At 34.7% G+C, this 14295-nt stretch overlaps 1 protein-coding gene across 1 annotated transcript; it reads left to right on the top strand.

Annotated features, from left to right (window-relative positions):
- The first annotated feature begins 219 nt into the window (after positions 1-219).
- LOC138306677 (ficolin-1-like) lies at positions 220-13601 on the top strand. Its single transcript, XM_069247121.1, has 4 exons — positions 220-567; positions 8402-8498; positions 9298-9462; positions 9986-13601. The coding sequence occupies exons 1-4, from the start codon at positions 541-543 to the stop codon at positions 10243-10245; spliced, it is 549 nt and encodes a 182-aa protein (XP_069103222.1). The 5' UTR covers positions 220-540; the 3' UTR covers positions 10246-13601.
- The last annotated feature ends 694 nt before the right edge of the window (positions 13602-14295 follow it).

The following is a 14295-nucleotide window of genomic DNA, read 5'->3' as shown; positions in this document are numbered from 1 at the left end:
GAAACACAATTTTAACAAAGCATGACAATTTATTGACTTGATTCTTTTTATAGATATTAACTGTACTATGTTTAAAATAAAAGTGTTCCAGTCTCCATGTGATCGGCCCAATACAATATCTACGTAATGGCTCCAGTCTCCATGGCTACAGGTCAAATAGAAGTTAAAATCATCGGATGATGCAGAATTTTTAGAATATATATATAAACAATATTTTAGTTTTGTTTAAAACTGTGGTTTTATGTTCAAAGGTGTGTCTCCTGTATCGAGCTCATCATTTAATAATTGTTTATTGTGTTTTAATAGTAAACTAAAGTGTTTAAGTGCCATGAATGTTTTCGCAGAGAAACTTTTCAGAAAATACACTATTAAAATTTAAGAGCGAAATCTCTGCTAATTACTGTTGGCACACACATTTATTATCTCATCCATATTTTCTGTTTAGGTCTAACGAGTTGTAGTGATGTCAAACCTGGCAGTCTCTCCGGTATATACAATGTGACCTTGAACCTTGGCCGGAGTGACGAAGTTTATTGTGACATGGACACATACGGAGGGCCATGGACAGTAAGAATAATAATGACACATTTTGTAGTTTAATCTCATCTCTCTCTCTATCTCTCTCTCTGTCTCTCTCTCTTTCTATCTCTCTCTCTCTCTCTCTCTGTCTCTGTCTCTCTCTCTCTCTCTTTCTATCTCTCTCTCTCTCTGTCTCTCTCTCTTTTTCCAAATAGGATAGCACTTAGGCTAAGACGAGACGCTGTTGTATATAATAAGTCCGGGTTGGAAGGTGACAACGGCAGGAAAAACTAGATGACACTTTAAAATTCACATAACTTTATCACATAAACATCCACGTAAGGACAAGGGCAACACTACATAATTTGCATATTTGATATGTAAAGTCGAAAAGCATTCCGAAAAAATAAACATAGCGGTGATGGTTAAAGTACGGTAGCTGGGAGCGGACATGAAATAAATAAAATTGTTGCATGGGAACGGAATTTTATTGCGTGGGAACGAAATATTATTGCGTGGGAACGAAATATTGCGTGCAAACGAAATATTAAAGTGAATAGTCGGGCAAAGGAAACCAGTATAAATGCGTTCTTTGGCCTTCCAAAAGTCCTTGTATACCATAATGATGGTCAAGTTCTGCTTACGGTGTCCAGTTTTGACCATTGAAATTTTGGGGAAGCCCCATGTAAATTTAGCACAGTTCTAAATATAAATTCGCCAAACTCTTTGAAAACGAGGCTGCGTGGAAATGTCAACATGGACATGTGTTTCTCAGTCGTGTCGGTTTCGTTTCGTGTGATAAACCACTAATGCGGTATGTAAATTGTTGTTTTGAGATGATACATTTGATGCAAATGAAGTATTCTTACATTAATGACAATGCTTTATAATCATTTTTCGATAAAAGCATCTTTATACATGGAAATCGACACAAATATTCGGCCGATGCAGAGATGGGGCCCCGGCAAGGGGCAATTATTGCAGCATCGCATTCGTCGTGTTTTACATCAACCGAATCATGAAGGTTAAATACAAATAATCGTAACATAATTTCCCATTTAAAACCACACGAAAACGTTCCATACAACGTCCATGCATGTAGCTGTCAAAGATGTGAAAATAAATTAGCTCATACATAGATATTTTACAAGTACAATATATGTGTTCAATTATTCGTGTAGTTTTTTGCAGAGATTTAATTAAATTATCTATGTCTCTGGTTTTTTTTTTTTGTAAACAATATTTGAGTTCTGGAGAGAGATGACATGAATGTCCAGCTGGAAGGAAAGAATTTTTTATAATGTATATGTATTGTACAATGTATATATGTAAACGTACATTCCATGTAGCTGCTATAGAATTACAACTAGGAAATTCTCTCAAACATTGATAATATTTAATTCTTCACATTCAAGTAGGCCTATGCTGTGAGAATTAACACATCATATATATTTCCAGAAAACATATAGGCCTGCATGTATGTTACTTTCCTTTTCTGTTGTTTCCTGTTCTTTTTTGTGCTCTGGAGAAAAAGATGATTGAGGTGGAAGAAAAGTAATTAATTAAGAGAAATGTGTACCACAGTACTTTGTCTGTAGCCGAGGGGTTCTATACTGTTTTAATAGTCCAGTAATTAATAATTAAATTGAAAATTTCAAAATTAAGATGAAATTGTAAATTCCATTTTTGAATGAAGTGGTTCCCCTCCTTTGAGAGTACACAGTGTGTATACCCTTTTTGGTTTTTAGGAATAATACCTGAATAGGAACCTGAAATAACATGACAATCAATCAGGTATGTGTGTGTTGGGGGGTGGGGGGGGGGGGGCTAAAAGACAGAAGAATCATGAGGTTGGGAAGTTGTAACTTGGGTGGGGGGGTTGAAATATAGAAGAAATAGCTACAGATAACTGGAAGTGGAAGAGTGATTTATCATTGATCTGGTCATTGCATATTTGGGGTTTACATGACTTTTTTTTGGTTATTTAGTCTCATTGATTTTGGAGCAACTTTGAATCCATATGGTACTGTATATCTTTCTTTCTATTTCTTTTGTATTTCACCCCCCCCCCCCCCCCCCCCGCCCAAGTCACAACTTCCCAATAGGTACCACTTTTTTGTTTAGAACTCAAATCAAAGACAGATGTACATAGTACTACATACTACATTTTAGTCTATGTGTTTGTAATCACTGTTACTACAGTATTAATACATAAATGGTCTATGTACAAGTTACACATAGACAATAAATGCGAAATTTGGTTCAGACAAAAAGATTTGTAACATTTCAGATAACTTGCTAGTTTTATGGTTTTATTCATATGTTGAGTCTACTCTCTTGTAAAGTAGAATTTAGAAATCTAGAAATTTAGACAATGGTATCTATATTGCTATATGTAAAAAAAAATCATTATATTTTAAAAGTAATTGAAAAGCTATCTCACAAGCCCTGACAAACAAATGGGCAGGCATATGGATTCAAGAATTATAATCACTGGATCTAGAGGACTAATATAAACAAATATTTCTACAAAGTTAAACAATGAAAAAGTATTGCATCATAATTTTATTTAATGATTACAGATGAAAGGAACATTTAATAAATTAATACTGTTTAAATGTTCTGTTCATGATCTTCTAGGTCCATATTGGTAAAGTTTACTTTCAAGAGCACTCAAATCAACATTCTTCAATCTTCATATGATGCTAATTGTATGTATATGTATACATACACTTGTATACAGGTCCAAGGGATGAAATTTCTGTATTCATGTCACTATGCATGCATGGTGCCTGAAAAAAAAAGAACCAACAATTTTTTATATCTTTTGAATATGACAAAATTTGAAATGATGAATTTCAAATATATATAAATGAATAAATGTAGGTTCATTCTACAGGTTTTTTTTTATTTTAAAGAAAACATTTTATAAGTTGTGAATGTGTCACTGATGCATTTGATAGAATCAAATATTGTTTCAAAAAAAAGATACAAAATTCATCATCTATAGTTCCAAAAAAAATCAGAATAATTATAAATGATACATGGCTGCAGTACATTTCAACTTTGTAAAGTTTGTCATATGCACATGAACCAGGTACAGTTGTAATAAATATACAAACACTCTTTATTATTATGACCAGAAATAATACTGTATGTGTTCTCCAAATATATCTAAAGAACAAGCTAAACCCTACATGTACATATGTATATGTGTATATCAGAACATATACAATACAATTTTACCAATTAACCTACAATGTAAATCCTACATACAATGTATGTGTATAACACTACCAGAACATGTACAGAACAATAATTTACAAATTAAAAATCTATAAATATATACATCAGAACTGTATGAATTGACCGGTAGCATAATATTATAGATTAATTGAAACAAATCTTAGCTTGATAATGCATGCATTACAACGGTACATTTTATAAATATACAGGGCATTCATTACCCCTAAAGAGGCCCCACGAAAGAACCGCTATTTACCCCAGGGTTACGTTTTACGCGATTGGGGAACAGGTATGAAACATGTGACCATATGTGACAACTCATTCATGAAAAAATACTGCAAGGGACTATTTACATAATGATCAAAATACGAAGACTCACTCACTATCAGCTGAGCAGAGAGTACCGGGTAGTAGGCCTAGGTACGTACAGTAGCGGTCCGGAGCCGCGTGCTCGTTTGAACTGTTCTCTTCACTATAACAAGTTGTATTAACACTCTCCATGCGTCGTAATGTTTACCGAGTCATTTGTTGGGATTGTCGCTGCTCCATTGCCTTTCCTTTCGCATTTTAGGTGAGTCAGTTGGTTGTTTTGGCGGAAACCTTTTGGTTCAAAACTACGGTAGCCATGTTTTGTTTACTACGGAGAGTGGTGGATGTTGCGCATGCGTTAAGGTTGAACTGCACTGATAGCCGGTCGGGAGGACGCATTAGGATTCCCATAATAAATATTAATTTCTTCACATACAGAGCGATTTTGATGGGAGATTTTATTTTTCTATTTCATAAGAAATTATACTGGATATATTAACACCATTTTACCGATTTTAGCCTTTCTTTGCCCGACTATTCGCTTTAACGGTTCACCTTTGGTTATTTCAAGTGTCGCAGTCTGCAATTTCATATCAATATTCTTTGTAATTGGTCATTTAAAGTGGTTTTGTGTTAATCTTCTTAATAGAGAATATTTTATGGTATATTTTGCTTTGAACCATTAAATGAAGTTTATTGCATATATCACTTGCCTTCAATAATTTTCATTCAAACTGTAGAAAATGTCACGTAAATTCATTGCTTTACTTTTAAAAAATAGTTGACTAAGAAGTGATACAATATAACGTTCGTTGTAACACAATTGCACACATTCAAATGGAAATATTGAAACATATAATGTATTAAAGTCATATACAGTAATATAAAAGCACATTTAATGCTTTTATTTACGACAGCGTATAAGGAACAATATATATTTTTTTATAAATTGTTTGCATACTGTGTGAATCCGCGTAGTGGATTCTTACAAAAGTTTGCAAACATTTTTTTTCATACCCCGATAGAATTAAAAAATAGTGACATCAATACTTATAATAAATTTTATACTCGTTTTGTAACAATGTAGTGGTTTTTTCAAGGGATTTTTTTCCGAATCAATACGCAAAGCCAATATCTCTATTGTGACGTCACGATAACGTCGGGGTTTCGCGCCATTCTCGGATCTTTTTTCATAGTGATATGCAAAAATATATTGGCCAATCAGAAAGCCAGATTTGGTATGAAAACAAAGAAAAATTAATTATTACAGTATCTTGTAGTACAAATTATCATATTGTACATTTGCACGTACAACGTAGTATCTTGTACGTACAAGTTTATATGCTAAGTTGTTCATATGTACATCAAGATATGCTGTACGTACAAGATAGATACAATTATAGGCATGTATAGTGTCCCCTGTACGCTATCATAGGTACATGTATTTCATTGAATATATAAAGTATAATACAATAAAAAAAAACTTTAAATCATTAAAAATAAGGGAAACATCAAGGTGCCGTTTCATAATTTGTAGGCCATACCATATTACTAATATGACTGAAGGCAAGGTCTTAAAGGGCGCAACCAGATGTTTCAGTAAACCATTAATTATACAATGTTAAAAAGTTCAATTTATGGAAATAACGGAGCCGACCAAATTTTCTGTTTATTTTTTATTCATATATTCACACTCTGTCCTTGTCCCCAAACCCCCATTTGAGAAGGAAATCCACATTTTATTTCCGTAACAGATATTCCGTTTTTGGTTAGCTGATTATATTGAAAGTGGTCTATCACTTGAACGCTTGCAAATCAAGAGCAAATAGCACTGATCATAAACTTCTGCCGGATGAAGATTAGTATGTTCGTTGGATCATTAAAGCGTTTGAACCGCTTGATTATATAATGAGATGACTTCAAAGCATCGCATCACGCTCATGGGATTTTTTACAGTGGGTAATACAATGGCGGCCGCAAACTGAAGCTGTCAGTGTGTTGGATTGAATTTGAAAAGATAGTTTTTTTGTTATATTTTCGTGTATGTGTTACCTTAGAAGTGCTTCGTACTTCGTGCCCTTCGCCCTTATTACTATACGATAATGAGCTCAATAGTTATTTCGTTCGCACGCAATAATTAGTTCGTTCGAACTCAATAATATTTCGTTCCCACGCAATTATATTTCGTTCCCACTCAAAAATATTTCGTTAAAACGCAATAGTATTTCGTTTCCACGCAATAAAGGAGATTGTGGATGAACACAGTTATGGTTACTGTTTACCACAACAAGCAGATTTTGTGATTTCGGCTCGGTTTTTGAAGCGAGTCGACATTTCGACCGGACAGGGAAATGTCTACCTAGCATATTTTTCGTAAATTTCCCGGTTTATCAGGCCATAACTTGGTCAATACTTGGCCAATTTTTATCATCAATCACTCGTTGTAAAGATAAATTATTTCTCTTAAAGGTAAGATATGCGTCACTGGTGTATAGAACCCGTTTAATAAAATAATAACGATTTAAAAAAATAGGTCGGGTTTTTCTCGACCGCCGAGTTCATACTCTTGATGCTATGATACATGTATATGTATATATACAGATGTTTATAAAAAAATTGTGCTAGGTCCCTGTGACCAGACCGGGATTCAAACCCTCGGCCACTGATCTACATCGTACCTGGTCACCGATGATCGACCCAGTCCAATCCTACTTCACGGATGTTATGTCATCCTCGATACTCCGGGGTTCCGATCACTTAAGATCTCTACACCCTTGGACTATCTTATAGTAAAACTGGAGGCAACAGAACAGGTAATTCAGTCCGTTGATGTACATCAAATGAGCTGTATAACGGTACACTGTGTTGGACTGTGTGGCTTTGAAGTTTTGCCATAGTACGCCGTTTTGTCATTAAATACAAATAATACTTAAGGTCAAATATTTTGTCCTTAAGGTTAAAGAAATTGGTTAGGTAACATAATGGCAAAAACGATTATGTCACATTATGTCCAGATTGTTTAACCTTAAGTTGTTGTAAACACATCTTTACATAATGGCATATCTTTTGACCTTGACGTCAAATCTTTCGACCTAAAGGGCAAATATATTTTTTGACATTATGTGTGATGTCATAAATGTTGACATAGTACTTGCTGCGAATGGAATCGTCCAATTCTTTGTTGATCAGATTTAGTATTCGTTTGATTAAGGGGAAGGGGGAGTCATTTTGCAATCAGGTGTTTCTTCAATCATTTACAGTATCAGCGATGGATAATAAGGTTTCAATGTTTCAATAAATCAAGAATCTTGTAGTATTTTTCATTTTTTGAATGGGAATGGTACAATTTTTATTATAGACTAAAGTATAAAGCAGTTCAAACAGTTATTTGACCTTAAGGTTAAAAGATGTTGTTGACCTTAAGGTTAAAAAAAGTTTTTTTGACCATAAGGTCAAAAGATTTATTTACCTTAAGGTTAAAAGATTTATTTACCTTAAGGTTAAAAAATTTTGACCTTTTGAAAAGTGCTTTGATCTTAAGGTTAAAAGATTTATTTACCTTAAGGACAACAGATTTATTTCCCTTAAGGTTAAAAGTTTGTTGACCTTAAGCAAAAGTTATAAGGGCTACAGATTTCTTGGCCATAAGGTTAAAATTGTTTTATTATAATTGTATGAATATAAATGAATTATTACTAGATAGTAGATAGACCATTGTTAGTGTCAATAACAAATAAATGAACAACTTTTTAAGCAAATGTTTTAATTTCTTTCGAGGGATTTTTAAATTTCATCAATTGTTTGGCGTTTTCATTATTTTTTAAAGGACTTAATGTTTCATTTCCCTCAGTGTTTCATTGTGTCCAGTACATGTATATGTGGACAACCTTAAGGGCAAAATGATTTTTGACCTTAAGATGAAATCTTTCGCTGAAGTTTAAATGTACGTAGTGGCAAAAAACATTTTTGCCCTTTAAGGTCAAAAGATTTGACCTTAAGTATTATGTGCTTTTTATGACAAAGCGGCGTGCCATAGCTCTCTCTGTGGTTTTCAAAGGGAATTTTTGCTGAACTGTGATTGTTTCAGATTTGTTCCACTGAACTGCCTCCAGTTTTAGTATGAGATAGTCTAGAGGTGTAGAGATCGTAAGTGATCGGAACCCCTGGAGTATCGAAGATGGTGTTTTATAACCCTGAACACTTGTCATTGACTAAAAATTCGGTGTGACGTCATGTGTTTACTTATACTGAACAATAAACTGCTGTACTATATATCTTTTCCATATTATAAATATCGCTGAATTATTTTTGTTTATTTAACTAACAGGTGATACAGAACAGACAGGACGGTACTGTAAACTTTTACAGGAACTGGACGGAATATCAGACAGGATTTGGTGACATAGACGGGGAATTCTGGGCCGGTAAGTACAGTGTATATATGAGGTACTACACAAGTCTATTATTATCCACGACTGATGTCTTATGTTTCTGTACAAAAACCAAATTAAGATAACAATAACAAATGTATGTGCTTAGACATAAAATAACAAAATTATGAAGTAATTCTATTCTTTATCTTCTGTGTGTCTTCTTTAAAGTTGGTGTTGTGTGTTGTTGAGTAAAGTTGAGTAGATGTAGAGTCAAACGCAGCATTGTAGTTTCAGTACTTTATTCCACATGACAAAGTATATGGCCCAGTACTCATGGTCGAGTACTGGGGTACTCATGGTCGAGTACTGGGGGAATTGACACTTATATAATAGTTTCGATGGCGTTTATATAGCCCTACATGTTTTTGTTGAGTAATATATATAAATCAATGTTAATCACAGAGTCATTCTAAGTTACATCAAAATGCTGAGCACTAGCAGACATGATAAATCACAGTCATGTGTAACTGTTGGGTTAAATAGCTTCCATCAATGTCTCCACAACATGTTACGCGACACGACGACAGGTCCCTAAGGCTAGGCCACATGTACAGACATGGACTACATACATGTACTGTTAAAACATTTATGTATTTCACGGGTACAACTAATATATTTAAATTTAACTTTCCCATATTATATCACAATTAATACTATCTAGAATAACGTACCATGGGTTATATTTTTTTTTTTTAATTTTTACAGTTTGATTGTTTATCGGAATTTGTAACATGTGGTACAAAGACACATATTAAATCAATGCCTGACGACTCAATAAATATTTTGTTAGGTCTGAACATAATACACCTCCTAACCCAGAACGGTTCCATCCTTCGTATCAATTTGATGTCCTGGAAGAACGATACACAGTACGCCGAGTACCAGGACTTCGGTGTGGGGGACGAGTCATCGAAGTACCGACTGACGGTATCGGGATTCTCCGGGAATGTCACAGGTAAGTTTTTTGTTTGTTTGTTAAGAGTTTTATCTTTTAACAAGCATTTAGAAAGCATCATTACCAAATCATTTTATTAAACAAGACAATTGTAAAAGTTCCCGCATTGTAAGTTTGTATACCAGGAAAGCGTTGAAACCCTAAACATACTATTACATATAAATGTTAATATCTTACATACATTATGTTTTGTAATTTGGGTCTACTAACATAGGAGTTACATTAGATAGACAAACAGCTATAGAATCATCACCGAATGAGGTGAAAATGTCGGCTATCCATTAGATTTGTGTGTGTTTACTACAACTTAGCCTGGTCCATCAGGTTTTTTTTTATAAACATATAAATTGAATACCGACTTGAGTTAAAACACATTGATTCACATATGAGTGTATGAATCTAGTAGTTAAGTATAATTAAGATTTTAGTCAGCTTCAGTTGGTCACCGAACTAGTATGACAGTACAATATAACCTCGATGATCGGTGTTATCAATCCTGTATAACCTGTCTGTGTTTTGACAGTTGATGCTATGGGGCACTACGACGGTTACCAGTTCTCTACCTACGACAATGACAATGACGTGTTGGGAGGAGGTAATTGTGCCGTAGATCTTCAAGGCGCCTGGTGGTACAGAGACTGTACTACTAGTAACCTGAACGGGCGGTACGTACAGGATACTGGGGATGATTATCAGTCGATGTATTGGTACGTATTCTACTATGGCCGGAGTTACGTACCTCTGATGAGGTCCAGAATGATGGTGAAACATCCCGGTGTTTAACACGGACAACAAACAAATCCACAACTTATCATGTATCTTATTCCTTGTTATTTTCCATGTTGTTTCTGTTTTTATTGTCTTCGTTTTGTTGTTGTATCATTTGTATTTCATCAAACAGTTGGTTTTAAATACGTGTATCGTTACTGTGATTTAATCACATAAACATCAGTCAATATAATCATATCGGTATGTGTAATAATATAACTGTGTCTGTTGAATGTCTTAATAATTAAAAGATTTCTAAGGAAAAAAAACCCTAGTTGTTATTTATCCCTCCAAATCAAACGTGATTTCCAAATCAATGTCATGAATCATTATTCAGTCAGATACCGATAAATATGATTGTAGCCTTCTCCAGGACAACACACACTATTTAAAAAACAAAGGAAATTGTTTTGAAAATATCACACAATTTTCATATATGGAGAATTGACTCCCGTTTTCTTTCGAATTGATTTCAAAATGGCGGGAAATCATTTACAATCAGATTACAATGAAACGTCGAGGTATGAGAGAAAAATACTCTTTTATACGTGAATATGAATGATAGGGATATTCTACCCTCGGGATCAAAAAATGTTATTTTACGGAAGAGGTGCGAGATCGGTTATGGTGTGAGCTTTTAAGTATAGATGGAATCGGTTTTAACGTATACTTACATTCCCATTCAGACTTCCAATTATTTCATATACTTATAGGTGGTAAAATTATGTATGATTTGAACAGTATAGATATAATATAATTTCGCCACGTTTCTGTCAGATATGTTTCAAAAATGTTAAATGATTTTTATGGAGATGTGTATACACTTCCATTATGCGATTACCGTGTATCTCATTACAACCGGAACACTATACCTTGGTAATCCTATATCGGCAATCTCTGTAACTACGGGAGATAACTTTTACACTGTGTATTGTAACGTTGTGTAATGCACAGACCCATAGCTAAATAAACTCCATTCATTTTCCATTCTTTTCACAGTTTTATTCTGAACAATGGTTTTACAGTGTTTTTGCAGTTATGTTATCACTTTTAGGTCAGATAACTGCCATTGTGGCTCTATGCAGTTAAAGTCCAGTTATTTCCCAGTTACCATTCAATATACATTACTTTCACAGTTGTTTAGCAGTTATTTGCTATATTATGCAAATGAGATTTTCCAGTTTTATGACCTCACAGAAAACTGGTCAAAAACCGGTTTTGGAATGGTAGTAATTATCAGTACCAGTATACCAGTTTATGATGTCATAAATAACTGTAAATAAACTGGTCTAGGATGGAAGCATTGATGATAAGAATAACTGGAAAATAACTGTTATAAAACCGTTGATTACCCAGGTGGTGAGAAGGGGGAGGGGGAGGAGGCTGGGGGAGGGGAAAAGAATGTGAGAAGTAACTGTAAACTATGCAGACACTCTAATCAGGTCAACTTTGAGGTCCCAGGATTTAGAATAATAGCTAGAGGACATGGTGAACTTAAGAGATGTTTAACATCATTATATCTAACCATTCAGATTTTAAATCATTCCTTAATATTAGGATATACAACGCTATATATTGTATATCAATTTATAGCCTCTAACTTTTTTTCAAATGTTATATATACCTTTCATATACAATATGATAGAGCCACATAATCAACCATGCACACCATATCATACAAACTCAGAAACAACAGAATCAATTGAGAAATAAATCCCATCACCAAACATGTTAAACATATACATGTTTCAGTTGTTTCAAAATAAGGTGATTGCAGGTTCCACAAAACTAATAGTGCACAATGCATCCATAGAAATTCACTTCAAAATATCACAAAACAATAGATACAATTGTAGAACACTGTCATCATTTCCTAAAAACTTTTGAAAAAGCAGTTGTAGGCAATTCCATTTTCTTGTCTCAATCAAAACAGCTTTTCTTGAAGTAAACAATTTTAGAATCTGTTCCCAGAAGATTATATGTTGGAGATGAAAACTGTCCGGTCCTTATACATAATGTACAAGCAGCCACAGCAAACTAACATTCAAAATGAGAGGAAGTTGCTTTCCATTGGACAATATGTTAGATTGAGGCTCAAACTTGCCTCCCCCCCACACTCCATCCCCTCCCATATCCCCCACTCCTTTCACATTCTTCCTGTGGGCTTGACCCATGCCCTGCTGTGGCTATGCATTTGATAACTGGTTACAGAGCAGAGATATCAGAAACGGTTATTTACAAGAACTGCTTCAGAATAAAACTGTGAAATAACTGGTATTTTGATACAGTGAAATTCCAGTTATCTAAAAACTGCATTTTGAATGGAAATTTTTCAGCAGTTAAAACAAGGTTTTCAGAAAACTGTCTTTAACTGTACACACAAAACTGGTATGAATAAATGTGAGGAGACAAAAACCTTGAAATGAATGGTAAATGAATGGAAACTGTGTTTTAACTGGGATTTAACCGGAATATCACTGGTAAATTCACAGTTATTTTGGCTAAGGGGAGGTCAATAACTGTCAGGGATTGCCTGTTTTCGCATGCTTCACATTTGCTACACATACTTTATTTGATTTAGTTTATCTAGTTTTATGTATCAACAGGAGCATCAATTTATTATTCCCCAATATCAATGTTACCCACGTTTGAGTACATACGATCGATCTCTGAAGAAGTACGTACATGTACGTACACTATGTACATGTATACAGTAATGATTATCGATTGATTAGAATAACTAAAACTGTCTGTAAACTTAATGGAAATGAATAACAAATAACACTCACAATGATGTAAATATCTTGAATAAAAATGGATTTGATCATGTTTCTGTTTGTTGTTTACTCTGCCATTACGTAAGCCTACTTTTGTGTAAACAAACATGGCGGCCGTACGAATCCACGCTTACTCTCGTTCGTATATATATGTTAGTAAGCCGGTTAAAATACAGTCTTCACTATGAATAGGATTGCTGGTTATTTCATTGAAATCACGACGACAGGATTCCGGGAAATACACCTGTTGACAGATAACTGTGTAACACGTGTGCAAGTTAGTAGTCATTCAGAAGACCATTACTTGGTGTCTGCGAACATTTCGTGTCCAAACATAATATTTAAATAATATATTAAACCTTTTATTTGATATTTGATCATTTTTGACGTTTTAATATAATTATCTCGACAACAACCCCGCAGGAGGGCTGTAGGCGCATGCGTGACCACCCTGACGTCTTTCTACGAGCACGGTAAATTTTCGCTATTTTCACAACTTTTTCTGACTGTCTGGCTACCCATAACCATCCCTCGTACTTGCCATACATCACTTCTTTTCTTCAACATATCCTTTTCCTCTTATAGCCTTATACTTCTACCAAATCAACCATTCCCTATACTTGATTGAACCCCATCTATATCTCCCGCCATCTTGCATATCGTCGCTTGACAACTTCCAGTTTCTATTTCTCTATACAACCTTAGTTGGAAACAACATTACGCATACAGGCAACCACATACAGCAAACGCAATGAGGATTATATCACTTACACTAGCCATAGCACTCCTATCCTATTGGATAACTCACCAAACAGACAAAAAACACTCGACACTTCACAATCTCTCCCCTAGGCCTAGCCAAAACTACGACCACACGCAACTCCACTGCTACCTGGCAGCATATCCATCCCTACTACATAGACTCAAACATAAAACAATTAAACCCAGCTGTACATACATATTCATTCTTCTACTCTCAATATCTGCAGATACAGAACTCAACCCTGGTCCGAGAACCCCACGATACCCCTGTGGTACCTGCAATAAGGCAGTCACGTGGAAATCCAGTGCTATATGTTGCGATTCGTGCAATACCTGGTACCATGTAGACTGCCAAGGAATGAATCCTTCATTCCTCAAATATATGGACCACAGTGGAGTCTCTTGGGATTGCATACAGTGCGGACTACCAAACTTTTCATCTACACTATTTGACAACAACACTAGTATAAATACATCAAATAGATTCTCACAACTAGACACGGATACAGACCTTAACACGCAGAAC

Source organism: Argopecten irradians, chromosome 13, assembly GCF_041381155.1.
Source record: "Argopecten irradians isolate NY chromosome 13, Ai_NY, whole genome shotgun sequence".
Classification (NCBI taxonomy): Eukaryota; Metazoa; Mollusca; class Bivalvia; order Pectinida; family Pectinidae; genus Argopecten; species Argopecten irradians.
Note: the sequence above shows the minus strand (reverse complement) of the source record. Positions and strands in the feature narration are given on the sequence as shown.

Coding starts and splice junctions, on each gene's coding strand:
- LOC138306677 (XM_069247121.1), top strand. CDS start 541: ATGGACACATACGGAGGGCCATGGACA. Junction 568..8,401: donor CATACGGAGGGCCATGGACA/GTAAGAATAATA, acceptor TTTAACTAACAG/GTGATACAGAACAGACAGGA. Junction 8,499..9,297: donor AGACGGGGAATTCTGGGCCG/GTAAGTACAGTG, acceptor ATATTTTGTTAG/GTCTGAACATAATACACCTC.